At 43.6% G+C, this 27,554-nt stretch overlaps 1 protein-coding gene and 1 non-coding gene across 13 annotated transcripts in view; both read left to right on the plus strand.

Moving 5' to 3' along the window:
• The window catches only part of CHD4 (chromodomain helicase DNA binding protein 4), a 49,395-nt gene that overhangs the window by 20,877 nt on the left and 964 nt on the right, over window positions 1-27,554 (plus strand). For 4 of the 12 annotated variants that reach the window (XM_060190180.1, XM_060190185.1, XM_060190182.1 and 1 more), the window contains exons 24-38: window positions 29-266; window positions 519-694; window positions 13,116-13,296; window positions 13,381-13,467; window positions 13,587-13,675; window positions 13,767-13,900; window positions 14,777-14,921; window positions 15,028-15,193; window positions 15,444-15,541; window positions 15,649-15,784; window positions 16,497-16,568; window positions 16,872-17,009; window positions 17,264-17,372; window positions 17,485-17,617; window positions 26,129-26,327. In XM_060190180.1, the coding sequence (XP_060046163.1) occupies window positions 29-266; window positions 519-694; window positions 13,116-13,296; window positions 13,381-13,467; window positions 13,587-13,675; window positions 13,767-13,900; window positions 14,777-14,921; window positions 15,028-15,193; window positions 15,444-15,541; window positions 15,649-15,784; window positions 16,497-16,568; window positions 16,872-17,009; window positions 17,264-17,372; window positions 17,485-17,617; window positions 26,129-26,327 (2,101 nt within the window). Of the gene's footprint in view, window positions 1-28; window positions 267-518; window positions 695-13,115; window positions 13,468-13,586; window positions 13,676-13,766; window positions 13,901-14,776; window positions 14,922-15,027; window positions 15,194-15,443; window positions 15,542-15,648; window positions 15,785-16,496; window positions 16,569-16,871; window positions 17,010-17,263; window positions 17,373-17,484; window positions 17,618-26,128; window positions 26,328-27,554 lie in introns of all 12 variants that reach the window. The other 8 variants (XM_060190186.1, XM_060190183.1, XM_060190189.1 and 5 more) reach the window with 4 other exon arrangements.
• LOC132538531 (small Cajal body-specific RNA 11) lies at window positions 15,230-15,371 on the plus strand. Its single transcript, XR_009549881.1, has one exon. It is a non-coding gene; the product is annotated as a small Cajal body-specific RNA 11 (non-coding RNA).

Genomic DNA, 27,554 nt, shown 5'->3' on the forward strand with positions numbered 1-27,554 from the left:
TTTTAACTTTAATTTTGAATGATTTCAGGCATTCAGTAGAGCTCATCGTATTGGACAAAACAAGAAGGTGATGATCTACCGGTTTGTGACCCGAGCGTCAGTGGAGGAACGTATCACACAAGTGGCAAAGAAGAAGATGATGTTGACACATCTAGTGGTTCGGCCTGGGCTGGGCTCCAAGACTGGATCCATGTCCAAACAGGAGCTTGACGATATCCTCAAGTTTGGCACAGAGGAACTATTCAAGGATGAGGCTACAGATGGAGGTGAGTTAATCCAGAACTTGCTTGGCCCCTCTGAAGGGCATTTTACTTATTTATTTTTTTCTTAGCAGAGCACTGCTCAGCTCTGGTTTCTGGTGGTGCAGGGGGTTGAATCTGAGACTTCAGAGTCTCAGGCATGAGTCTTTTTGCATAACCACTATGCTATCTCCCCCACCCTGAGGGGCATCTTTGATAAGTAGGGTCTTAGAACTTGATACTGACTTTGCAGCTATGGACCTATGTGATTGCTTATAGGAGGGGACAACAAAGAGGGAGAAGACAGCAGTGTTATCCACTATGATGATAAGGCCATTGAACGACTATTGGACCGTAACCAAGATGAGACTGAGGACACAGAACTGCAGGGCATGAATGAATATTTGAGCTCATTTAAAGTGGCCCAATATGTAGTTCGGGAAGAAGAAATGGGGGTGAGTATGAATCCAATACTGTGATTGGTGATTGGTCTAGAAATTGGCATTGAGACCAAGATGCCATTTGACGCAGGAGAAAATAAGAAATCTGTGTGCAAATTACCATATTAATGACTTGAGATACTTCTAGCATGTTATGACACGTGACCAGTCACACTCTCATCTTTGCCGTGGCCATCCGGAAATGCACAAATGTCAGACTCAACAGTTTCAACAGTTATGTTAATGCTTCCTCTTTTTTTTTTTTTTAATTTAATCACTAATACTATATATATATATTTTTAAATTATTTATTTATTTATTTTACTAATACTATTTTTTTTACAGTGCTGGAATCTCATAGTGGGTGAGTTCCATCACATACCTTACCAGGCTTGAACCCAGAGCCTCGGGCTTGGTAAGGTGTGTGCTTTACTAGGTAAGCTATCTCCTGGTCCATTTTCTTTAATTAGATATACTTAAATATTTTAATAAGGAAGACCCCAGAGCATTGGTCAACTCTGGCACCTTAAGAGCCTCAGGCATGAAAGTCTTTTGCAGAACCATTATACTATCTCTCTGGCCCCATTCACTATATATATATATATTTTTGTTGTTGTTGTTAGGTAATTTTTAATTTTTTAATTTTCCCTTTTGTTGCCCTTGTTTTTTATTGTTATTGATGTTATTGATGTTGTCGTTAGATAGGACAGAGAGAAGTGGAGAGAGGAGGGGAAGATAGAGGAGGAGAGAAAGATAGACACCAGCAGACTGGCTTCACCATCTGTGAAGCGACTCCCCTGCAGGTGGGGAGCCAGGGGCTAGAACTGGGATCATTACGCAGGTCCTTGCACTTTGCGCCACCTGCGCTTAACCCACTGCACTACCGCCCGACTCCCCCCTCCCCCCTTTTTTTTTTTTTTTTTTTTTTTTAAGATTTTACTATTTATGAGAAAGATAGGAGGGGAGAGAAAGAACCAGACATCACTCTGGCACATATGCTGCTGGGGATCGAACTCGGGACCTCATGCTTGAGAGTCCAAAGCTTTACCACTGCACCATCTCCTGGACCAACCCATTCACTATATTTTTAAGGGACTTTAAAATTTTGTACTTTGGTTTTTCTTTTATCTATTTATTTATTTATTCATTCCCTTTTGTTGCTCTTGTTTTACTGTTGTAGTTGTTGTTGGATAGGACAGAGAGAAATGGAGAGAAGAAGGGAAGATAGAGGGGGAGAGAAAGATAGACACCTGCAGACCTGCTTCACCACTTGTGAAGTGACTCCCCTGCAGGTGGGGAGCTGGGGGCTCGAACTGGGATCCTTATGCTGATCCTTGCACTTTGTGCCACCTACACTTAACCTGCTGCGCTACTGTCCAACTCCCACTTTGGTTTTTCTGTTGTCAACAAGGTTATTGTTGGGGCTCTATGCCTGCATGACAAATTCACCACTTTTGACAGCCATAGGAAATGGTACTTCTTAAGCTGATTTATTTATTGGATAGAGACAGAAATTGAGAGAGACAAGAGAAATAAGTAATGGGAGTTGGGTGGTAGCGCATCGGGTTAAATGCACGTGGTGCGAAGCACAAGGACTGGCATAAGGGTCCTGGTTCGAACCCCCGGCTCCCCACCTGCAGGGGAGTCGCTTCATAGGCGGTGAAGCAGATCTGCAGGTGTCTATCTTTCTCTCCCCCCTCTCCATTTCTCTCTGCCCTATCTAACAATGACGACGACATCAATAATAACAATAATTACAACAATAAAGAAAAAAAGGCAACAAAAGGGAAAATAAATATTAAAAAAGAAAAATTAAAAATAAATCTAAAAAAAATAGGTAAAAAGAGATATACCTGCAGCACTGCATCGCCACTTGCAAAGGTTCGCACCCCCACCTACCCCCCCCCCCCCCCCGCTAGTAGGGGAGAGGGGCCTGAACCTGGGTCTGTAACGTGCGATGAACAAGGTGTCCCACTGCCCAGGCCCCAAATAGTTTTATGTAAAAATATTTATCTGAAGAAAGAAATGAGCTGGGGAGAGATAACATAGTGGTTCTGCAAAAGACTGTCATGACTGAGACTCTGAGATCCCAGGTTCAGTCAGTCCCCAGCACCACCATAAGCCAGAGCTGAGTGGTGCTCTGGTGTTTCTGTGTGTGTGTCTTTCTCTCTCTGCATCTCTCTCTCTCAAAAAAAAAAAAAACCTTAAAAAAAAGTGTTTAAAAAATAATAACAAAACAAAGGGTGGGGTTAGATGGCATAATGGTTATGCAAAGTTATAAAGTCCCAGATTCCGTCCCCTGTACCACCATAAACCAGAGCTGAGCAGTACACTGGTAAAAATAAATAAATGAGTAAAATAATATTAAAAAAAAAAAAGAATAAGGGAATCAGAGTCCTTTCTGGTGTGTGAGGTATCAGCTCTAGCACTGCTACCTTCTTGGCTGTTACTTTCTAATTTATGTAACATTTGTATTAAAATTGTCTAAGTTCTAATGTATGTAACATTTGTATTAAAATTGTCTAAGTTCTAATGTATCACCAAACTTGTACTTGTGTATTAGTACAGTAGGATATTATCTAGCGAGTAGCTAACACCATGTAGAGCACACATCTAATACTTGAGAACCCTGGTTCAAGACCTTGGCCTTTGCAGTGGGAAAACTTCACAAAGAGTAGAGCAGTGCTACAGGTCTCTCCTGTCACCCAACCAAAAATAAAATTAAAACAGGCCACTGGGAATAGTGGAGTTGTACAGGACCTGAGCTCCTAGTGGCAAAAATAAATAAATAAATCAGTTCTTTATCACTATCTAATTTTTTGGGACCAGCAAAATAGCTCATTTACATAGTGTGCTGCTTTGCTTTTGCAACCTGCTGAGGGCTTGAACCAGGATCCTTGTATGTAGTGATGTGTGTGCTCAACCAGGTGTGCCACCACCTGGTCCCTCTTTCATGCTCTTAACTTTTTCTCTTATGTTAAAATGTATTAATATTAACTATTATTATAACCAGAGCACTGCTCAGCTCTGGCTGATGGTGGTGCAGGGATTGAATCTGGAACCTCAAAGCCTCAGGCACGAGAGTCTGTTTGCATAGCCATTATGCTATCTCCCCTGCCACCCCCAAATTAATTTTCTCCTATGTATTTTATTAATAACCTGGCACTTAAACTTGTTATTGCTATCTCAAGTCTCTTTGGAGAAAAGGCAGTAGGTAGCTTAGGCTGTCTGTCTCCTTTTTTTAGTTTAGGGTTTTTATCTGTTTCCCTCTTAGTGGACATGATCAGTGATTCAACCCATACTTCATAGGTGTGAGGTATGCATTCTACAACTAGACCACATTCCATATATGTGGTGTATGTGGAGTGTGTGTATGTGTGTGTGTGTGTGTAGATTTGTTTCCTAGAACAGAAGCATCACTCTGTCATATATGATGCTAGGGGTTGAAGGAGAGACATCATGCTTGAGAATCCAGTACTTTAGCCACTGTGCCACATCTTGGGCCGCACCCTTTCCATGTTTTCTGTTTTCCTTTCCTTGCTCGTTTACATAAAACAAAGTGCTTGTTGTCTTTTCTGGTCCCCTTTATTTTTACCATTTTTGTGGGAATAAGGTAAGAGTTTGCCAAAGAGCACAGAGTGTTGCTTTACTGTCCCTGGAGTTCTGACTGTTGCTCTTAGGTGGTGCTGGGCAGCTCAAACATACAAGGCAGATTGTACCTCTTAGTTACTGGGGATCTTTGTTCCCCTTTATTTATTTTTACTTTGAAATCTTTTGCCACCAGGGTTATCTCTGGGTCTTGGTGCCTGCATGACATACCTACTGCTTCTGGTGGCCAAGTTTTTTTTTTTTTTTTTACCCTTTCTTTTTTATTACATAGGACAGAGAGAAATTGAGAGGGGATGGGGAGATAGGAAATAAAGATACCTGCAGATCTGCTTCATTGCTTGTGAAACTCCCCCCTGTAGGTGTGAGGATCAGGGGCTTGAACCCAGATTCTTTTTTTTTTTTAGGTTTTATTTATTTATGTCCTTGCTGTTTTATTGCTGTCATTATTATTGATGTCATTGTCGGATAGGACAGAGAGAAATAGAGAGAGGAGGGGAAGACAGAGAGGGGGACAGAAAGATAGACACCTGCAGACCTCCTTCACCGCTTGTGAAGCGACTCCCCTGCAGGTGGGGAGCCGGGGGCTCGAACTGGGATCCTTACGCCAGTCCTGGAGCTTTGCCCCACATGCGCTTAGCCCACTGCACTACCGCCCGACTCCCAGAACCCAGATTCTTGAGAGCTTGTTTGGAGGTTCTAGCAGGGGAGCTCAGCTATTTGTAGACCCTTGACCGAAGACTAGTTCGTCTCAATTCAGAGAATGCCATCCTCTAACCGAGCACACAGCTTTGGGAGGGACGTACATGGTGTGGTGAGGGAGGGAGGAAATGGACACCCGCCTAGCCAGCCACATCAGCCAAATCAACCCTGCTGATCAATGGGGTGACAGATGTCACAGCCAGATTGCCCTCACATCCGAACCCAGATTCTTTTTTTTTTTTTTTTTTTTTGCCTCAAGGGTTATTGCTGGGGCTTGGTGCCTGAACTACGAATTCACTGCTCCTGGAGACTGTTTTTTCTCTTTTGTTGCCCTTGTTGTTTATCGTTGTTGTGGTTATTATTGCTGTCGTCGTTGGATAGGACAGAGAGAAATCGACAGAGGAGGGGGAGATGGGGAGAGACAAGACACCTGCAGACCTGCTTTACCACCTATGAAGTGACCCCCTCTACAGGTGGGGAACCGCCTGTGAAGTGACCTTACAGGTGGGGAGCTGGGGCTTGAACCAGAATCCTTATGCCAGTCCTTGCACTTCGTGCCATGTGTACTTAACCGGCTGCATTACTGCCCGGTGTTGCCCCCCACCCCAGATTCTTATGCATAATAACATATGCACTCAGCTGTATACACCACTGCACTGACCCCCAGTCCACTGTAAACATTTGGGTAAGATTGAGCCTAGGACCTCACAGATATACTCTAATGATAGCACACCTTTCCTGGATATGTTTGTATTTATTTTATTTTAGTTGTAAGTCCAGTGCTTTATCTACTGCACCTCCTCCTGCGCCATCACTGCAGTTTTTTTTTTCAAAAGATTTATTTGGTTATAAGGCTAGGAGTTGATACAGCTGGTTCAGTACACTCATTACCATGCCCCTGGAGAGAGCTTCTTGAGCGGTGAAGCTGTACTGCAGCTATCTTTTTCCCTTTTTATCTCCCCTGCCCTCTCTTTTTTGAATGTATGAGTTTTTGTTTTTAGTAAAAAAATGAAATAACAGTGATAAAGCCCAGAGTCTCAACTTCCCTCGCAATTTCTTTCTATTCTATCAAATTACAAAATAAATATTATCTGGCAGGCCAGGAAGCGATGTGGTAGATAAGACGTTGGACTCTAAAGTATGAGATCCTAAGTTCAACCCCCAGTATCTTGTGTGCCAGAGTTTCTCTCCGTGTGCACTATTTTCTCTCTAATTGATAATCTTAAAAAAAAAAAAATGGTGATCTGGGAAGTAGCACAATGGATAAAGCACTGAACTCGCAAGCATGAAGTCCCGAGTTCAGCACCCGGCAGCACATATACCAGTGTGATGTCTGGTTCTTTCTCTCTCTTCTCCTATCATTCTCATTAATAAATAAATAAAATACTAAAAAATGTTTATTAATGAGAGGGAGGAAACCATGGCATCACTCTAGCAAATGCTTGCAAGTCCAGTACTTTATCCACTTTGCCACTTCCTGGGACCACCCATAATTCATTCCTTCCTTCTTTTTCTTTCTTTTTTTAAATTTTTTTTTTATTATTAATGTTATTTTTGAGAGAGATGCAGAGAGAGAGAAACACCAGAGCACTGCTCAGCTCCGGCTTATGGTGGTGCCGGGGATTGAACCTGGGTCTTAGGAGCCTGAGGCATGAGAGTCAGTTTGCATAACCATTATGCTGTCTCCCCACCCTCTTCCTCTTTTTCTTTCAATATGATGCCAGGGTATCTTTCCTTGCCCTATATATTTAGAGATGGAGGGATGGACAGACAAGTTTGTCTCTGGTATAATACCATAGTGGTTCTAGGACTTGAACTAAGTACTGTTTCCTGGCCTCTATTTTACTTATTATTTCAAGATTTATTTTATGAGACCAGAGAGGCATAGTAAATAAAGTGCTGTATTGACAAGCAAGAGCTCCTGAGTTTGATTCTCAGCATTGCATATACTATAGAGTGATACTCTGGCTTTGTTTTCATCTTTCGTATTTTCCTCTTCTTAATATATGGGGGGGGGGGAGTCGGGCTGTAGCGCAGCGGGTTAAGCACAGGTGGCGCAAAGCACAAGGACCGGCATAAGGATCCCGGTTCAAGCCCCGGCTCCCCACCTGCAGGGGAGTCGCTTCACAGGCGGTGAAGCAGGTCTGCAGGTGTCTATCTTTCTCTCCTCCTCTCTGTCTTCCCCTCCTCTCTCCATTTCTCTCTGTCCTATACAACGACAACAACAATAATAACTACAACAATAAAATAACAAGGGCAACAAAAGGGAATAAATAAATAAAAATAAATATTTAAAAAATATATATATATGGGGGGGAGGGAGATTTATATGAAAAAGACCTTCATCTGAGAAAGAATCAAGTAAATAAGCCAGAGTACCTCTCTAATAATACATTCAGTGCCAGGGATTAAACTGCAAGTCTCAGGCATGTAATTCCTATGTTGTACTAACTGAGCTGTTTATCCAAGGCTGGTCTTTGTTTATTTCATTTTTATGTTTACTATTTTTCTTTAGATAACTTTACTGAGAGACTGTTGATTTATAGGATTGTTACCATAGGGGTACAGTTTCACATTTCCCCAAGATAGGTGGTGTTTAAAAGAGAAACAGGGTACCCACTTAGCTAGGTTCCCAACAGAAGTTGTTAACTCTTACAGACCTCATAGGGATACTGTCGTACTGTAGTGCCTCTCACTTTGTCTCTGTCTGAATAAGTTGGCCACAAACAGTGAAATCCTGACGACACCACCACCAAAAGGAGGGAGAGCGATGGAGAGAGAGAGATGCACATGGAAACCAGAGGATTCATTTTATATGGTTTTGCTGATCCAGCTTGGGGCTTCATACACGGAATGCATATACTCTACCACTGAGCCACCTCCTGGGCCTCTTGTAACTCAGAGAGAAGGAGAGTGAGAACCAGAGACCAGAGCATCACTCTGGCACAAGTGATGTCAAGGGAGCAACTTAAAACTTCATGCTCCAGAGTCCAGTGTCGTATCCACTGCACCACATCCTGCGTCACTTCTACTTCCCTTTAATGCACTCAGCTCAGGGGTCTTTGAATTTAAGTGACTGGAGGTCTTTGCCATCTTTTCCTCCTCTTCCCACTCAGAAATGCCTGTTTTTCTGATGCAGACCTATTTGATTTTGTCTGATCTAGGTCTCTAGACTGGTGTTTTTCGAGTGTCGCTTGTTCATTTCAAGGCAGTGATGAATGAGTGCAGGAGCGACAGTGTAGCTGCACACAACGGCACCAGGGACGGGCGGGGCATTCTCCTTCCAGTGCTAGCCCTGCTCATGATGTCACAAGTATAAAGATTCCCCTCATTGATGTTTGCAGCTGCTGTTTGTTATTTTTAATGTACTATTTTTAAAATATTTAATGTATAGTAACAGGAATCTAGAGGGAAGGGGGAGAGAGAATAATGAAGCAGCACTGCTTCATTATTCATGAGGCTTTCCTCCTGTGGGTGGGGACTGGGGACTTGAACTCGACTCCTTGCACGCTGTAATGTGTGTGCTTAGTCAGGTGTGCCACTGCCTGGCTTGCTTGCTTGCTTGCTTACTTTATTTATTTATTTATTTATTTATTTATTTATAACCTGAGCACTGCTCAGCCCTGGTTGATAGTGGTGCAGGGGATTGAATTTGCAACTTTTTTTAAAGCTACCTCCTAAAGATTTATTTCATGAAGGGTAGGTAGAGAGGGAGGCCAGAGCAGCACTCTAGTATATGCAGCATTGGCAGTTGAACTCACAACTTTAAAGCTTCTAAGTCTAGCTCTTCAGCCACTGTGCCACCTCCCAGTCTGCCTCACTGAAATTCTGAAATTTTTTATGTGAATAATTTTCATGTTTCTCTTTTATAAATCAAATAATATTTGAACTAATGACGTTAGATGTTTCTAAAAATTCACTGTACCATTATAAATATTTTTAAGGTTTATTAATGATAGGAGGAGAAAGAAACAGTGTCACTTTGGCACCACCAGGGATTGAACTGAGGGCCCTATGCTTGAGAGTCTCTTTATCGGCTGCAAACATTATTATCATTTATTATTAGTATTAATATGATAAATGAAGTTGGTTGGAAGATGGGTCACCTGGTGTCCACTTTTCTATGTGTGAGGACCCTTATTTGAGCCCTTGATCATATCAGTGTACTTGCACAGGCAAAGCTTCACGGCTGTAGAATGGTGCTAGTGTTGTCTGCTTTCTATCTCTTTCCCTCCATGTTTCTCATAATCTAGCCACATTAAAAAAAAAGGTTGCTGGAAGCAGAAGACTCCCCAAATGATAACTGTTAAAAAGAAGAGTAGTTGACATGGTTTAAAATTCAGAAAATACAAAGGAGTATCTTCCTAACCTTGTGCTCTGCCTGATCCTCTCCCTGAAGATAATTTTTCTGTTTCTTGTATATCTTTCTAAAAATGTTTTATGTATATGCAAGTTAGATACATACACATGCATACAATCACATCTTGGAGATAGTTACTGCATATTTATTTCCAGAACACTCAGCAAGAGAATATGGCAATAACGGTAGTTACATTTTTGTGTTTCCTAGGCCATATAAAAGATAGTTTTGTTGTTGTTATTTTTTGTTTTGCCTCCGGGGTTATTGCTAGGGCTCGGTGCCCGCACTATGAATCTACTCCTGGTGGCCATTTTTTCCATTGTTGTTGTTGCTGCTTTTGCTGCTGCTGTTGGATAGGACAGAAATTGAGAGAGGAGGGGAAGATGGGGTTGTGGGGGGGAAGATAGACATCTATAGCCCTGCTTCCCCACCACTTACAAAGTGACCCCCTGCAGGTGGGGAGCTGGATCCTTATGCTTCACACTATGTGTGTTTAACCCAGTGTGCTACTATCTAACCCGGCTTTATTATTATTATTATTATTATTATTATTATTATTATTAATTTGATAGAGACTGGGAATGGGGAGAGAGACACCTGCAGCCCTGCTTCCCACTTGTGAAGCTTTCCCCCTAGAGGTGGGGGCTGGAGGCTTGAGCACAGGTCCTTATTTACTGTGCATAAATAAGGTGTGCCACTGCCTGTCGCCTAAAAGATAATGTTTAAGGGCTGGGGAGATAGCATAATGGTTATATAAAAAGCCTGAGACAGCCAGCAAAGGCCCTGGATTCAATCCCCAGAACTTCCATAAGTCAGAGCTGAGTAGCTCTCTTGTTTTTTTTTTTTTTTTTTTTTAAAGTTTATGGTACACTATAGTTCATTGTGTGCCTGCAATAGCATTTTGTTAAAATATATTTTTATTTATATTATTGTATAGAGACAAAGAGAAGTTGAGAGCGGAGGGGGAGACAAACAAGAAAAGAGACAGACAGACACCTGCAGCCATGCCTTACCAATTGTGGAGCTTTTCCCCTGCAGGTGAAAACCAGGCGCTTGAACCGTGGTCCTTGCACACTGTAATGTGTGCGCTTAACCAGGTGTGCCACCACCTGGCCCCAGCATTGTGTATATAGCAACTTACACATCTTAGTTGTGATACAGACTTATAAGTACACACTATTAGAAAGTACAACTGGTAGATGTGCTTAATAGCAAGGTTGCCATAAACTTTCAGTTTTCAAAAAAAACAGTATCTGTGAAGCATAAGGAGTGCCTGTGTATACAGTATATATACACCAACACCTGCTTTTTTTTTTTTTTCTTTATTGGGGAATTAATGGTTTACATTCAACAGTAAATACAATAGTTTGTACATGCATAATCTTCCCCAGCTTCCCATATAACAATACAACCCTCACTAGGTTCTCTTGTCATCCTTCTTGGACCTGTATTCTCCCCACCCCGGGGTCTTTTACTTCGGTGTGATACGCCAATTCCAGTTCAGGTTCTAGGTGTGGGTTTTTTTGGTTTGTTTGTTTATTTATTTTTTAACCAGAGCATGGCTCAGCTCTGGCTTATGGTGGTTCAGGGGATTGAACCTGAGACTTTGGAGCCTCAGGCATGAGAGTCTCTTTGCATAGCCATTATACTATCTACCCCTGCCCATCAGGCACATATTTTAAGAGAAGAAATAATAATAATGGGCTAGAGAAAGAGAGACAGAATGCTTATCAGGTGGAAGGAGCATGTGCCTTTCTTGAATGTGGCCCAGATCTGAGCTCTAGCACCACCATGGGAACTGCCATGACACTGGACTAAAACTCCAGTGCTGCCAACACCTGCTTTTAAACAGTTTTGAAAATGTTTTCTACTTTGCTTTTATTAACTCAATTGTTTGAAGCCTCAGGCATGAAAATACGTTTGCATAGCCATTATGCGATCTACTCTCTACCTGATAACAGTCTTTGAAACTATACATATCTGAAGATTTATTTCACAAATGGCAGCATATTGAGTAGGAAAAAGTCATGGTACTTCGTTATTGCTGGGGCTCAGTGCCAGTACTTTTTTTTTTTTTTTAACATTGTTTTATTGGATAGGATAGAGAGAAATTGGGAGAGGAGTGGAAGATGGGGAAGAGAGAAAGGTAGATACCTGAAGACCTGTTTCACTACTAGTGAAGTGGACCAGTGGACACACACACACACACACACACACACACACACACACACACACACACACACACACACCCCGTGCACGTGGGGAGCTGGGGCTTAAACTGGATCCCTGCACGGGTCTTTGCGTTTTGTACTATGTGCTGTGCATTTAACCCGATGAGCCACCCACCACCTGGCCCCCTATGACACATGTTATTTTCTGTGTAGATAAACAGAAAAGAGTCATGACTTTTCTACAGCCCATTAGGTTGAGAGATGGAGAGTGACCAGAGCAGCACTCTGGCACATGCCCTGCTGAGGATGCTCTAGCCACCTGGGGTGCTATGATGTATTTTTCAACTAAAATACTAATGTTATATAACATTAGTTGGAGGTTTATGGTATTATTTGATTTTGAAATGTTCACAGTCTGTCTGATTAATCTCCATCACCACATATGAAAATGTTCTTTTTTTTTTTTTTTTTAAGAAATGACAGGAGAGAGAGAGAGAGAGAAAGACATCATTCTGGGACATGTGCTGCTGAGGACCTCATGCTTAAGAGTCCAATCAATGCCTTATCCACTGCACTACCTCCCAGACCACTTTTTTTGTTGTTGTTGTTTACCAGAGCACTGCTTCACTCTGGCTTATGGTGGTGTAGGAGATTGAACCTGAGACTGGAGCTTCAGGCATGAAAGTCTCTTTGCATAACCATTATGCTATCTACCTCTACCCATAAAGATGTTCTTTCTTGTGCAAACATTTAAGTTCTTCTCTTTGTAACCACCAAATGGACCATATTAAATACAGTCACCATGCCTTCCTGACACATTATCTTGCAGCAGCTTTTTTTGTTTGTTTGTTTGTTTTTTACAGCAGCTTTTTATCTTATATCTAAGAGTGACTACTTTTAGCCATTTCGCCCATCCTACATAATGTATTAGCTCTGTTATAATGGGCATTTAAATTGTTTCTAAGAATGCTGTTTGCAGCAGTTTGACTTTAATACAAGGAATTTGGAATAATGTAGTGATCAGTTGTTTGGAAAAATTGACTTTGGGAGGAGCCTAAACATTGAGAACTTTATGGTTATATGTAATAGTTGTATGAAATATTGCATATATTACATACTATGTATATTTTTGGCAAACGGTGGACTTTTGTGACATTCAGGAAGAACAGAAAGACTTAATGGCCCTTCTACTTCAGCACTTAAGAAAATTTTCTGTAGTGTTTCACAGCTTCATTCTGCCTTGCTAACACACAAACCTCCTCCCCCCTCTCAATATTTTACTGCCTCCCAATTATGTATTTGTCTGTAACAAGGGTTAGAAGAAAACATACACTCTCTTCATCCTTTTCATGAGACAAGCTCTTTTTTCATTCTTTCTTTTTTTTCAGTTGTCTGACTGCTCATCTCTACAGGATTTGTGAGGAACCATGTCCTGTCAATTAAACCTCTTTTAAGTTCTTAGGTCCAAGCAGGCACAACAAGTATCTCAGATTCCACTCATGCACAGGATCTAACAGAGGGGGAACTGTGAGGACCAGGGGTAGCTGGCGGTGCTGACTTCAGCACCCCCTGAGTCCTGGCCCTCCCTCTGTCCCAGGAGGAAGAGGAGGTAGAACGGGAAATCATAAAACAGGAAGAAAGTGTGGATCCTGACTACTGGGAGAAATTGCTGCGGCACCATTATGAGCAGCAGCAAGAAGATCTGGCCCGAAATCTGGGCAAAGGAAAAAGAATCCGTAAACAGGTCAACTACAATGATGGCTCCCAGGAGGACCGAGGTGTGTGTGGCCGGCCCCGCCCCCCACCCATGGGCCGTTCCACTAGAGCAGTGGGCCCCGCTCATCTGCCCTCTCTCCCTCCAGATTGGCAGGACGACCAGTCCGACAACCAGTCCGATTATTCAGTGGCCTCAGAGGAAGGTGATGAAGACTTTGATGAACGCTCTGAAGGTAGGTGTTCAGGTACTTTTGTGCCATTTTAAAAAATAATTTGGAAAAAAGACAAATGAAACATTTCTTTGTTTGATGGCCCTGCCATTGTCACTCACACATTTTTTTTCTTCTTTCAGCTCCCCGCAGGCCCAGTCGCAAGGGCCTGCGGAATGATAAAGATAAGCCATTGCCTCCTCTGTTGGCCCGTGTTGGTGGGAATATTGAAGTAAGTGCCCTGTGATTGATTCTCAGGGGGGCTAGAGTATGCTGGTGGAGGAGGACCTGCTCCCACTCACCTGGCTTTCTTCTCCCTGCAGGTACTGGGCTTTAATGCTCGTCAGCGAAAAGCCTTTCTTAATGCAATTATGCGCTATGGAATGCCCCCTCAGGATGCTTTTACCACCCAGTGGCTTGTGAGGGATCTACGAGGCAAGTCAGAGAAAGAGTTCAAGTAAGTTGAGAGCTAAAGTTACTGCTGTAGAACACGGGCTCCTAATGTATAGTCGTCCTGCAGTACTGTTCCAGACTGATGCAGCAGCTGTCACCTCTGCTGAGCTGGCGGCTTAAAGCTGTGTGATAGGTGTCTTTATGTTCCCAACTTCCTTGGACTAGAACCTGAGGCATGGTCTGGAGACCAGCCTTCAGCCACTGTTGTTTTCTGGGATAATGTCTAGCTGCACATTGGAAAGAATGACCTTAGAGTTGGTATGATCACCATTTTTTCTTTCTTTTTTGCCTCTAGGGTTATCTTTGGGGCTCAGTGCCTACACTGTGAGTCCACTGCTCCTGTGGCCATTTTTTCAACTTTTTTTTTTTTTGGACACAGAGAAATTGAGAGGAGGGGAAGATATAGAGGGAGAAAGAAAGACAGACACCTGTAGACTTGCTTCACCACTCGTGAAGCGACCCCCCTGCAGGTGTGGAGCCAAGGGCTCAAACTGGAATCCTTGCGCTTTGTACTGTGTGCGCTTAACCTGGTGTGCCCCTGCCCGCCCCCCAGGTGATCACCATGTTTTCAGCTATTATTTAGGGCTAGTAAAATCTGTGTACTGCTTTGCCATATACACTACCTAGCTTCAAGCTGGGCCCTCGCTACATTGAAGCTTCAGTGCAGTGCTCTCTTCGTTCGCTCTGCTTTCTCTTTCTTTATCTGAAAAAATATACTTACTACAAATATTACAGGTTTATTATTTGCTTTCACCTGAGATACAGAGAGAGAGAGAAGCCCAGAGCACCATTCCGCTATGTATCATGCTCTACCAGTTGGGCTGTTTTCCCCAGCCTCCACAACTGCAATTTAACTAATTTCTCTACTTTCTTATTGCAGGGCTTATGTCTCTCTCTTTATGCGACATTTATGTGAGCCAGGAGCAGATGGGGCTGAGACCTTTGCTGACGGTGTCCCTCGAGAAGGTCTATCTCGTCAGCATGTCCTTACAAGGATTGGTGTCATGTCCTTGATTCGCAAGAAGGTGAGTCCTGAACTCCTCCCTTGGACACGGCTTTTGGGGGGAGACTAAAGGGCCAGCAAGGCTGGAGCTGGAATTGGATCTTCAACTATTTGTTCTTTTGCAATAGGTGCAAGAGTTTGAACATGTTAATGGGCGCTGGAGCATGCCTGAACTTGCAGAAGTAGAAGAAAACAAAAAAATGTCCCAACCAGGGTCACCTTCCCCAAAGACTCCTACACCTTCCACTCCAGGGGACACACAACCCAATACTCCTGCCCCTGCCCCGCCTACCGGTAAGGCTGCCTGTGCTGTCATTTCCTGTCCTGCTCTTGTCCTGGCCTATGCTTTTGCTGCTCCCCTGTGCTCACTTCTGACAGAGGGAGTCTGGCAGGACGCACAGTAATTCTCCCTCTCAGTTTAGGAGGGCCATCCTGAGAAAAGGACTGGCTCTTAAAGGCACGAGAGGACAACTTGAGATGATACACAGTGACCTCTGTGACTTGGGACTTCCCTTCTAATTAATTGCCTTCCATTGGTCTGCAGAGGATGGTGTCAAAGTAGAAGAAAATAATCTTAAAGAGGAAGAGACTACCGAAGGAGAAAAGGATGTTAAACCTGCAGCTCCTGAGACCACTGCTGAGGTAAGACACAGGGTGACGGGCTGTCGTGTTACAGACAGATGGATACACTTGCTCCTCTTTTGGAGAGCTCACTTCTTTGCTTCAACTCTTTGTCTTTTCCTTTGCAGTGTACACAGCCCCCTGCCTCTGCCCCTGCCATAGAGGATGAAAAGGTTCTTGCTGAACTTCCTGAGGGAGAGGAGAAAGTGGAAAAGGCAGAGGTTAAGGAAGGAATGGAAGAACCAATGGAAACAGAGTCTAAAGGTATACATTTTCAAGTATATAGTCTCCTTCTCTGTACCACAGCTGCTTTCTTTCACACTGCCAGCCAGGCTGGAACTTGTAGAAGTCTCAGGAAGAAGTGGCACATTGAAGACTCTTGCACCTTTGATATGGATTATGTGATTTCAGTCCCCCTTAAAATCTCTCTTAGGACTTTGACCGTAGGGTTTTAGGACTGTTCCTGTTGGAACAGTCTCCACCATGTGGAGAACAGACTTTTTTCTCCTTCCATCCTTCCTTTCTTTTTCTTTTTTAAAAATATTTATTCCCTTTTGTCGCCCTTGTTTTACTGTTGTAGTTATTATTGTTGTTATTGATGTCATTGTTGTTGGATAGGACAGAGAAATGGAGAGAGGAGGGGAAGACAGAGGGAGAAAGATAGACACATGTAGACCTGCTTCGCTGCCTGTGAAGCGACTCCCCGCAGGTGGGGAGCCAGGGGCTCGAACTAGGATCCTTATGCTGGTCCTTGCACTCTGTGCCATGTGCTTAACCCACTGTGCTACCGCCCAACTCCCCCTTACCTTTCTTTTTTCTCGGAACACTATTCAACTCTGGCATCTAGTGATGTGGGGATTGAACCTGGGGCTTTGGAGCCTCAGGCACGAGAATCTTCTGCAGAACCACTATACTGTCTCTCTTACCAGAACAGACTTCTTAGATACACTGTCTCAATGCTGTCTCTTCTCACCAGGTGTTGCTGATGTGGAGAAGGTAGAGGAGAAGGCAGCAATTGATCTGACTCCCATTGTAGTGGAGGACAAAGGTAGGTGCTAGGGGAAGCTGTGGTTTAGAGGGCCTCAAACTAGCAACAAGGATTTTATCTCAGATAGTACACCCACCCCATTCCATCTGTCTAGCTTCCCCTTCCACACCCATAGCCTTTTTTTCACAAGCTAGAAGAGTCCATCTGTCTCTGTGTTTCATTGTCCATGGGCTGATGGCACATTTTTCTGGATTTGAGAGACACCTGTGCAGGAAAGGGTTAGCGGTAACTGGGCACGTGGTAAGGACCAGAGTGCTGGGCTTATGTCTGGATCTGACAGTTATCGTCTGTGATATCCTGTAGAAGAGAAGAAAGAAGAAGAGGAAAAAAAAGAGGTGATGCTTCAGAATGGAGAGACCCCCAAGGACCTAAATGATGAGAAGCAGAAGAAAAATATTAAGCAGCGTTTCATGTTTAACATTGCAGATGGTGGATTCACTGGTATGAAAATGAGGATCCCACTGGGGTTAGGGGAGGATCTGAGGTAAAATGAGGGCCCTTGTCAGAATCAAGGCTGTGACTGGACCTTTCCCCAGATTTGCAGACTTGGATGGACTCTGCGTGCTCCTGTTGAGTCTGGAGTCTGTTAGGTAGTTAGGGAGGGTGCACTGCTATGATGCTGGTGGGGATTGGAATAATTTTCGAGTTCTCACAGATGTTTGTTTTCTCTCAACCTTCTCCGAACCCCTTCTCAGAGTTGCATTCCCTTTGGCAGAATGAGGAACGGGCAGCCACAGTTACTAAAAAAACTTACGAGATTTGGCACCGACGGCATGATTACTGGCTGCTGGCTGGCATCATAAAGTATCCTTTGCCTGGGTCAGGGCTGAGATTCTTGGTGAAGGTTTCTGAAACTCGCACAATTTGAAGTTCTTCTTTCCCTTGTTTTGTTTTTTCCTGAACACTTTTCTAATAGCCATGGCTATGCTCGGTGGCAGGATATCCAGAATGACCCTCGTTATGCCATCCTCAATGAGCCATTTAAGGGTGAAATGAATCGTGGCAATTTCTTAGAGATCAAGAATAAGTTTCTAGCCCGAAGGTTCAAGGTGAGCAGGATGGGAAAGGAGCACAGTGTGAATGACAGCCTTTGAAGGCAGAAGGGATTGCAAGGAATGAGAGTCTGTGCACTTAGTGAGGTTGCTGCTCCCCCATGCACTGAACTATTGGAATTTTGTGATAGTGCTCCCAAGAATCTTACTGTATTTACACAATTGTCACTAGGGCTTCAGTAGTGAAGGCCTACTTTTTCAGAGAGAGAGAGAGAGACAGAGGTATCAAAATACTGAAGCTTCCCTCAGTGCAGTGAGAGCCTGGCTCAAACCTGGGTCATGCGATGCCAAAGCAAGTGCGGTAGCCAAGCAAGCCATCTTGCTGGCCTGCTCCCCAGTGTCTTGCATGTTAGAGGTTAGGACACATAGACATGAAAATAGCTACCATTCATAGGCTAAAGATGACCATGTGCCAGGTGAAAGGCACAGACAATGGCCTCCACGTTGTAGAGTGGGTTGGAGTGTTCAGGAACCATGGGGGGCTGGTGATGATGTGGGAAATGGCTCGTAGGTGGAGCACAGGACTTGTGTGCACAAGGCCCTGCAGCATGAGTTTTCATATATATAATTAAGAGACAAATTTAGAGGGAAGGGGGAGGTAGAGGAGAGAGACCTGTAGCATTGGTTCACCAGTCATGAAACTTTCCCCCTGCAGGTGGGGACCAGGGGCTTGAACCTAGGTCCTTGTGCATTACAATGTGTGAACCTAACCAGGTGCGCCGTCGCCTGGCCCCTGAGTTTTCCATTTTGATCCATGGCAGACTGGCAGAGTGATGCTGTGATTCTGTTTCTTTCTCATTGATAAGTACATATTTTGCAGGGGTAGATAGAATAATGGACTGTCATGCCTGAGGCTTTGAAGTCCCAGGTTCAGTCCCTGCACCACCATAAGCCAGAGCTGAGCAGTGCTCTGGTTAAAAACAAACAAACAAACAAACAAACAACATATTTCAAGTTAGCCTTTTTAAAAAAAATCATTTTTATAAAAGGGAGATATAGAGGTGGGGCCGAATTACACTTCTGAGGCGATGCAATGGTAAGGCTGTATGTAGCACTAGAACTGGTGGTACTGTTTTCATCTCTGAGTACCTGTGAGGGTGAAAGGTGGGGTTGGTCAAAGGGAGAGATAGATACAGGAGTAGAGAATCACTAACTGTACCAAAAGGATACATGCTTAGGAATCTAATGGTTACTAGGTACCTTGTGTGAAGACCATTAAAATGGGATATTTCCGGGAGTCGGGTGGTAGCGCAGCGGGTTAAGTGCACATGGCACAAAGCACAAGGACCTATGTAAGGATCCCGGTTTGAGCCCCCGGCTCCCCACCTGCAGGGGCGTCACTTCACAGGCGGTGAAGCAGGTCTGCAGGTGTCTGTCTTTCTCTCCCCCTCTCTGTCTTCCCCTCTTCTCTCCATTTCTCTCTGTCCTATCTGACAATGACAACAACAATAATAACTACAACAATAAAACAAGGGCAACAAAAGGGAATAAATAAATTTAAAAAAAATTAAAATGGGGTATTTCAAAATTAATACAGACTGATGTGAAGCTGAATGTAATTGCGGAACCATCAAACATATACCAAGCAGTGAATGATTGGGAATAGACACCACGCTTCTGTGTCTTTGAGGAGCTTGCAGTTTAAAATAGAGGCAAATGTTGATCTAATGAGCACTGTTCTTTGTATTAGGAGGCAGGTCAAGATAAGGAAGATTTGGACTTTACCCTACAGCTATTGGGTAGCTATAGGTTTGTGAAGACATTTTTCCCCTAACACTTGTTTTAGAGAGATATGGAGATGTAGAGAGAGAGAGAAAGGAAGGAAGGAGAGATTCATTATTACTCTGGTATATTCAGTGCCATGGGATTTATCTAGAAACCTCACATTTGAGAGTCCAATGCTTTATACAGTGTGCCACCTCCCGGGCCCCATGAAAGCATGTGATACAATGAAGGGAAGTGAAAGCATTTATGAGATTACAGAACTGACATTGTCATGAAGTGATGAGGGCCTAAGTTGTGTAAAAAGGATAATAAAATGTATAGTATTTAGGGCGGGGGAGATAGCATAATGGTTATGTAAACAGACTCATTCATGCCTGAGACTCCAGCGTCCCAAGTTCAGTCCCTCACCACCATAAGGCAAAGCTGAGCAGTGCTCTGGTGTTTTTCTCTCTCTGTGTCTCCCTGCATCTCTCTCAAAAATAAATAAAATACTGGGGGGGGTGGGGTTTTTACAGAATTTACTCTGGTGGTCAGCAAACTTTTTCCCCCTATTTTTATTTTCTCTCGTTTTATTATTGTAGTTATTATTATTACTGATGTCATCGTTGTTGGATAGGACAGAGAAATGGGGAAGACGGGGAAAGAAAGACGAAGCAGACCTGCTTCACTAACTGTGAAGCGACTCCCAGAGAGAAATGGAGAGAAATGGGGAAGACGGGGAAAGAAAGACGAAGCAGACCTGCTTCACTACCTGTGAAGCGACTCCCCTGCAGGTGGGGAGCCAAGAGCTCAAACTGGGATCCTTATGCCGGTCCTTGTGCTTTGTGCCACGTGTTCTTAACCCACTGCATTACTGCTCAACTCCCAGCAAACTGTTTCTATTAAAGGGCCACGTAGTATGTACTGCAGTGGATCATAGGGTGATCCACGTTATGGTGTGGAAGGAGTTATAGGTGATAAACAGACCAGTGTGGAGTGGGTTCCAGTGCCACTATTTATGGACAGTAAAAGTTGACTTTCATATTGTATGAAGTCTCACAAAATATTTTTACTTTTTCTTCAACCATTAATCTAAAAAAAAAAAAAATAGGGGGAAAAAAAAAGAAAATGCAGTTTTAACTCTTGGACCATAGAAAAATCAGCAGTGGGGATGCCAGGCAGTGGTGCACTGGGTTAAGCACACATAGTATGAGGCTCAAGGATCCTGGTTCGAGCCTCTGGTCTCTCGCCACCTTCAGGGGAGTCACTTCACAAGCAGTGAAGCAGGTCTGCAGGTGTCTCTCTGCCTCTACCTATCTTCCCCTCCTCTTAATTTATTTCTGTCCAAAAAAAAAATCAAAGAAAAAAATGACCACAGGAGCAGTGGATTCATAGTGCATGCACCGAGGCCCAGAGATAACCCTGGAGGCAAAAATAAAACCAAACTAAAAAAAGAAAGAAAGAAAAATTGGCAGTGAGCTAGATTCAGCCCACAAGCCATGGTTTGCCGACTTTGACTTTACTGGATTCAAGACACAAAGGATTGGAACTCTAAAAATAACTGATTTTTGAGCTTGAGTCACCGAGAAAATCAAGTTGCCATTGGTAGGTCAGGGAAAGGAAGAGGAAGCAGTTTGTAGAAAAGGATAGATTCAGTTTTAGAAGTCCTTTGGTGTTTGTCTAGGTAGATGCCCTCCCGCTATCCTCCACCACAGACAAATGGGATTGAGGAGTTATCATACATGCAGGAAAGTCAGTGCTAGAATAGTCAGTGCTTGAAATGCAGTTTTTGGCTCAAGGTGAGCCTAGAATCATTTGTAGTTTTATTTATCTGTTTATTGCATAGATAGAGAAATTGAGATGGGAGGGGGAAATAAGAGAGGAATAAAGACACCTGCATCCCTGCTTCACCACTCATGAAGCTTTCTCCCTGCAGGTGGGGACCAGGGGCCAAGCCAGGTCGTTGCATACTATAGTGTGTGTGCTTACCCACGTGTACCACAGTCTGGCCCCTCTAGAATCATTTGTATAGAGATGCTGATGGAGGACAGACTTGATCCTTGGTGCAAGGACAAAACTTGATCTGAAAAGAATAACAGCACAGCCGAGAGGTGATACAGTGGATAAAATGTTGGGACTTTACAGTGTAAGGTCCCAAATTTGATTACCAGCGTGCATGTGCTAGAGTGCTACTCTCTTTCTCTTTCTTATTAATTAATGAGTCCTTAAAAGAAAGCTAGCATTATCCAGGCTGATTGTAGGTACTGTTCAAAGTTTGCGGCCGGAAAAGGAGTTATTGAAAGATTTGGGGCATACACAAATCCAGGAGGTAAATTAGTTGGCCCAAATGAAAGCCATTCTTTCCATTAAAATGGAAAAAAGAAGGAACCAGGATTAGGGGGATAGCACAGTGGTTATGCTATACAAAAGACTCTCATGCCTGAGGCACCAAAACTTCATGATTCCATCTCTAGTACCACCATATGCCAGAGCTCAGCAGTGCTTTGGTGTTAAAAAAATGAAAAGTTAAGGAGTTGGGTGGTAGCACAGTGGGTTAAGTGCAGGTGGCGCAAAGTGCAAAGACCGGTGTAAGGATCCCTGTTGAGCCCCTGGTTCCCCACCTGTGAAGCAGGGAGTTGCTTCACAGGCGGTGAAACAGGTCTGCAGGTGTCTTTCTCCCCCTCTCTTTCTTTCCCTCCTCTCTCCATTTCTCTCTGTCCTATCCAACAACATCAATAACAACAGCAATAAATACAATAAACAAAAGGGAATAAATATTTTTAAAAAATCTTTGAAAAAGAAAAGTTAAAGACTCATACCTTAGGCATCACGAGTCTCAGGTTCAATCCCTAGCACCATTGTAAGCCAGATCTGAGCAGTACTATGGTAAAATAAGATAAAGAAAAGATAAAAAGGACCCATTGTTTTCACACTGTCCTTTTCCCCGATCCCCAGTGGATTTATTTTAAGAGCCAGAGGAGGGGCCAGGTGGTGGTGTACCTGTTAAAGCACTTACATTATAGTGCATGTTACAGTGCACCAAAGACCTGAGTTAAGCGTCTGGTCTCCGCCTGCAAGGAGAAAGCTTCATGAGTGGTGAAACGGGGTTTTAGGTGTCTTTCTGTTTCTTTTACTATTTCCCTCATCCCTTTCATTTTCTCTCTTGCATAACCATTATGCTGTCTCCTCACTTCTCAATTTCCCTCTCTATCCAATAATAAATAAATATTAAAAAAAAAAAGAAGAAGCACCACCACCAAAAGATGTTGTCTCGGAATACATTTCAAAGAATCTTTTCCACAGCTCTGCAGAAAATGTGTGTGAGTGTTTATTGCTGTGTGATTATTGGTGGTAGGATCTGCAGGCAACCTTGATGTTTGACATTGGGGGAGTGAAAAGCTAAAAGTTTGGAGCTATATCTTGGAGCAATAAGTAGTTGTTAGAAAAGCACAGAATAAATGTTGTGATTTTATTTATTTATTGTGAGAGAAATTGAGAGGGAAGAGGGAGATGGAAGAAGAGATACTTGCAGCCCTTCTTTACCACTTGTGAAGCTTTCCCCTTGCACGTGGGGACCAGGGGCTTTGTAATGTCTTTTTTTTTTTTTTTTTTGCCTCCTGGGGCTCAGTGCCTGCACTATGAATCCACTGCTCCTGGAGGCCATTTTTTTCCATGTATTTATTTTTATAGGGTAGGACAAAGAAAAATTGAGGGAGAAGGGGGAAATAGGGGGAGAGAAAGACACCCGCAGGTCTGCTTCACTGATAGTGAAGTGACCCCCCTACAGGTGGGGCATCAGGGGCTTGAACCAGGATCCTTGAGTGGGTCTTTGTGCTGTGTAATAATGTGCGCTTAGCCTGGTGTGTTACCTCCTGGCCCCCCTACATGTAGTTTTAAATGCTATACAGTGAGAAAAGGAAGAAAAAGCATTTTAAATGTACAGAACGCTATTATGTAAACCAGAAATGTGCACGTGAAGCAATACTTAGTCTTCAAGAACATTCACAGAAAGACACAGTAAGTTTATTAGAGTGGGGGCTGGGGAATATAATGCAGCAGTAGTGCACAGGACCTGCAAGTAAGAGGCTGCAGGGCCCATCCCCAGCATCACCAGAACTTAGTGATTTTTCTGGTCAGAATAAAAGAAAGTGTCTTTTTTTTTTTTTTTTTTTCCCCCTCCAGGGTTATTGCTGGGCTCGGTGCCTGCACCACGAATCCACCGCTCCTGGAGGCCATTTTTTCCCCCCTTTTGTTGCCCTTGTTGTAGCTTCGTTGTGGTTATTATTGCCCTTGTTGATGCAATTCGTTGTTGGATAGGACAGAGAGAAATGGAGAGAGGAGGGGAAGACAGAGAAGGGGAGAGAAAGATAGACACCTGCAGACCTGCTTCACTGCCTGTGAAGCGACTCCCCTGCAGGTGGGGAGCCGGGGGCTCGAACTGGGATCCTTACGCCGGTCCCTGCGCTTTGCGCCACGTGCGCTTAACCCACTGCACCACCGCCTGACCCCCTTGTTTGTTTTTTAATTGTCACTAGGGCTATCTCTGTATTCAGTCCCTGCATGATAAATTCACTGTTCCTCATATTTTTTATTTTTATTTATTTATTTATTTTTTCAAAAAACTTTCTTTTTTTAAAAATATTTATTTATTCATTTTCCCTTTGTTTTTGCCCTTGTTGTTTTATTGTTGTAGTTATTGTTGTTGTTGTTATTGATGTCTTCGTTGTAGGATAGGACAGAGAGAAATGGAAAGAGGAGGGGGAGATAGGGAGGGAAGAGAAAGATAGACACCTGCAGACCTGCTTCACCGCTTGTGAAATGACTCCCCTGCAGGTGGGGAGCTGGGGGCTTGAACCGGGATCCTCTCGCCGGTCATTGTGCTTTGCGCCACCTGCGCTTAACCGCTGTGCTACCGCCCAACTACCCGCAAAAAACTTTCTTACCAAAGACCCTGAAATCCTGGGTTTCCCACACCATCACTGTCACCACTGTAAGCCAGAGCTGAACAGTGCTCTAATATAAATAAATGAATATATAAATAATAAAATTATAATTAAAAAATAAAGGCACAGACACTAGCATAATGGTTATACAAAAGCTCTTGTTGCTGAGGCTCCCAGGTTCAGTTCTAGGTATCACCATGAGCCAGAAATAAGCAGAGTTCAAAAGAAAAAAAAAAAAAAAAGATTGGTTTCTAATAGGCTTAATTGTCAAAGGAGGAAAATTGTTCAGCACTTCAAAGCAATCCTTTGACTGTTCCTCATATTTTTTAAATAATCATCTTTTATTTATTTCTGTACAGATAAAACTTGAGAAAGGGGAGGGGGAAGTAGAGATAAAGTGAGAGACATCTGCATCACTGCTTCACCACTCATGGGTGTGGGGAATGTGTTGAACCCAGATCCTTGCATATAGAAATCTGTGCTGTCTAGTGTGTGTGCCACCACCCAGCCCCACAACAAAACAAAACAAAGGTAATTTACATGACGTGATAGCCATTTTAAAATCACCTTTAGGAGCAGCTTGGGGGAGGAGGGCACGGTAAGAGCTCTGGCCTCATGAACATGTGGTCCTGAGTTCAGTTTCCAGCACTGCATTTGCCAAAGTGCTACTTCAACCTATCTCCTCTCTTTCAACCTCTTGTAAAAAAAAAAAAATATATATATATATATATATATACAGATATAGATATAGGTCATGGGTGGCACAGTGGTTAAAGCATTGGATTCTTAGTCATGATATTCTGAATTTGATCCCCAGAAGTGCACGTATCCCTGCTTCTCTTTTCCCTCTCATTAATAAAATTGTCTAGGGGAGAGAGAGGCAAGAGATGGCTTTTCTAGTACAGCAGGCACTGCCCTGTGTGAAGAATTTGAACCCCTAGGTCCATCTGGCAGCACCTGTACCAGGGGAAGCTTCAGGGTCTCTCTCCCACCTCTACCTCCTCCCAGCCCTGTCCATCTGAATTTAAAGGGCGGGGGGTGGGGGTGGGGGTGGCTAGAGTGTTGGACTTGAAGTTTGAGTTTCTGATGCAGTCACTGGCATTACACGGACTAGAATTATGCCAATTAGTAAATTTAAGAAATACATTTATTTACCTATATTTTTTTTAATAGAAATTGAGAGGGAAGAATGGTGGCAGTAGAGGAGGAGGAGGAGGGGGGAGAGAGAGAGAGAGAGAACACAAGGACATTGCTTCACTACTTGTGAAGCTTCTCTCCCTGCAGGTGGGAAACCAAGGTCTGTTCGCACTGTAATGTTATGTGCTCAAAAGTCTTCTGGGGGTCAGGGGGAGGCCAGGTGGTGGCACAGCTGGTTAAATGCACACATTACAGTGCACAAGTACTGGGTTCGAGCCCCTGGTCCCTACCTGCAGGGGCAATGCTTCATGAGTAGTGAAGCAGGACTGCAATTGTCTCTCTCCCCCTCTGTCCCCTCTCCTCTCAATTTCTGTCTCTATCCAAAAAAAAAAAGTGCTGGGTATAGTAAAGGCATGATAACCGTGGTGTGTGTGTATTGGGGGGGGGTATCCTTTTTGGGACTTGGGAGAGATGGCTTGGCTTTGGACTCTCAAGCATGAGATCCTGAGTTTGATCCCCGGCAGCACATGTGCCAGAGTGATGTCTGGTTCTTTCTCTCTCCTAATATCTTATAAATAAAATCTTAAAAAATTTAAAAAGAAAAGTTATGTTCATACAGCTGATTTGGGGGGAGCTTTTTTGTCACACTCCATGTAGGTTCTGAGCTGCCCATCAGAAGCAAAATGCCATTCCAACTCCTGTCTCCGTTTTACCCTATGTGCAGCTTTTAGAACAAGCCCTGGTGATTGAAGAACAGTTGCGCCGAGCGGCATACCTGAACATGTCAGAGGACCCCTCTCACCCTTCCATGGCCCTCAACACTCGCTTTGCAGAGGTGGAGTGTCTGGCTGAGAGTCATCAGCACCTGTCCAAGGAGTCAATGGCAGGAAACAAGCCAGCCAATGCAGTCCTGCACAAAGGTAGCCAGTGGCTCCCCTGCCTCCTGCCGACATGGCCTCTTCCTCCTCCCTCCAACATAGTTCCTTCTTGCTTCAAATCTTTATAAAATTTGAAGGTGCTCAAGAGCTCCGCTTTGCTCCTTGGGAACTCATATTTTTGAGGCAATTAAGGATCATAGTTCTTTGCCTCATTTAACTCTTACTATATTCAAGTTTTTGAAGGTGGAAACCAACGCAAAATAATACACTGCCAGCTGGGGAACTTTAGAGGTAACTTAAGGTGATCTAAGAGTCTGTCAGTTCTAGACCTTTCAACATCTTGTTTCTAATTAAAGTTGAAACATTGTGAAGGTTGGAGACTGAAATGAGGAAAAGAAAGCTGTTACCTTAAAGCCAGGTTGAGAAGCCTTTTTTCTGCCAACGGCCATTTGGAGATTTATACAACTGGAGGCATGTATAAAAACCAACTTGAGGGAGCCAGGCAGTTACACAGTGGTTTAAGTGCACATGGCAGAAAGCGCACGGACCGGCATCAGGATTCCGGTTCGAGACCCCAGCTTCCCACCTGCAGGGGTTTTGTTTCACAGGCGGTGAAGCAAGTCTGCAGGTATTTATCTTTCTCCCTCTGTGTCTTCTCCTCTCTCGATTTCTCTCTGTCCTATCCAACAATGACAGCAATAACAATAATGACGATAATCAACAAGGGCAACAAAAGGGCAGAGAAAAAAAAAACTTGAAAATTAGCCCTTAGAATTGGGATGAAAAAAGCTTTGCTGGGGCTGGGGGGTGTTGGGCAGTAGCACAACGGGTGAAGCAAAGTGCAAAGAGACTGGCATAAGGATCCCCGGTCAAGCCTCCAGCTCCCCATCTGCAGGAGGGTTGCTTCAGAAGTGGTGAAGGAAGTCTGCAGGCGTCTATCTCCCTCTCTTGACTTCCCCATCTCTTGATTTCTCTCTGTCCTAGCCAACAACAAAGAGAGCAATAACAACAATAATAACAAGGGCAACAAATAGCCTCCAGGAGCAGGGATTCATAGTGCAGGCACCAAGCCCCAGCAGTAACCCTGGAGGCAAAAAAAGGGAAAAAAGCTTTGGTGGGGCCAGACTAGATGACTCTGTATGCCTGATGTGGTCTATGGGCTGGATGCTTCCCCCACTATCTTAAAGAAGATGGGAGGAGACAGGAAGGGCTTAAGAGATCTGGTCCACTGGTTAGAAGGCTCTCTGCCATGGTCTTCATTGTCACAGCTCA

Source organism: Erinaceus europaeus, chromosome 4, assembly GCF_950295315.1.
Source record: "Erinaceus europaeus chromosome 4, mEriEur2.1, whole genome shotgun sequence".
NCBI classification, from domain to species: Eukaryota; Metazoa; Chordata; class Mammalia; order Eulipotyphla; family Erinaceidae; genus Erinaceus; species Erinaceus europaeus.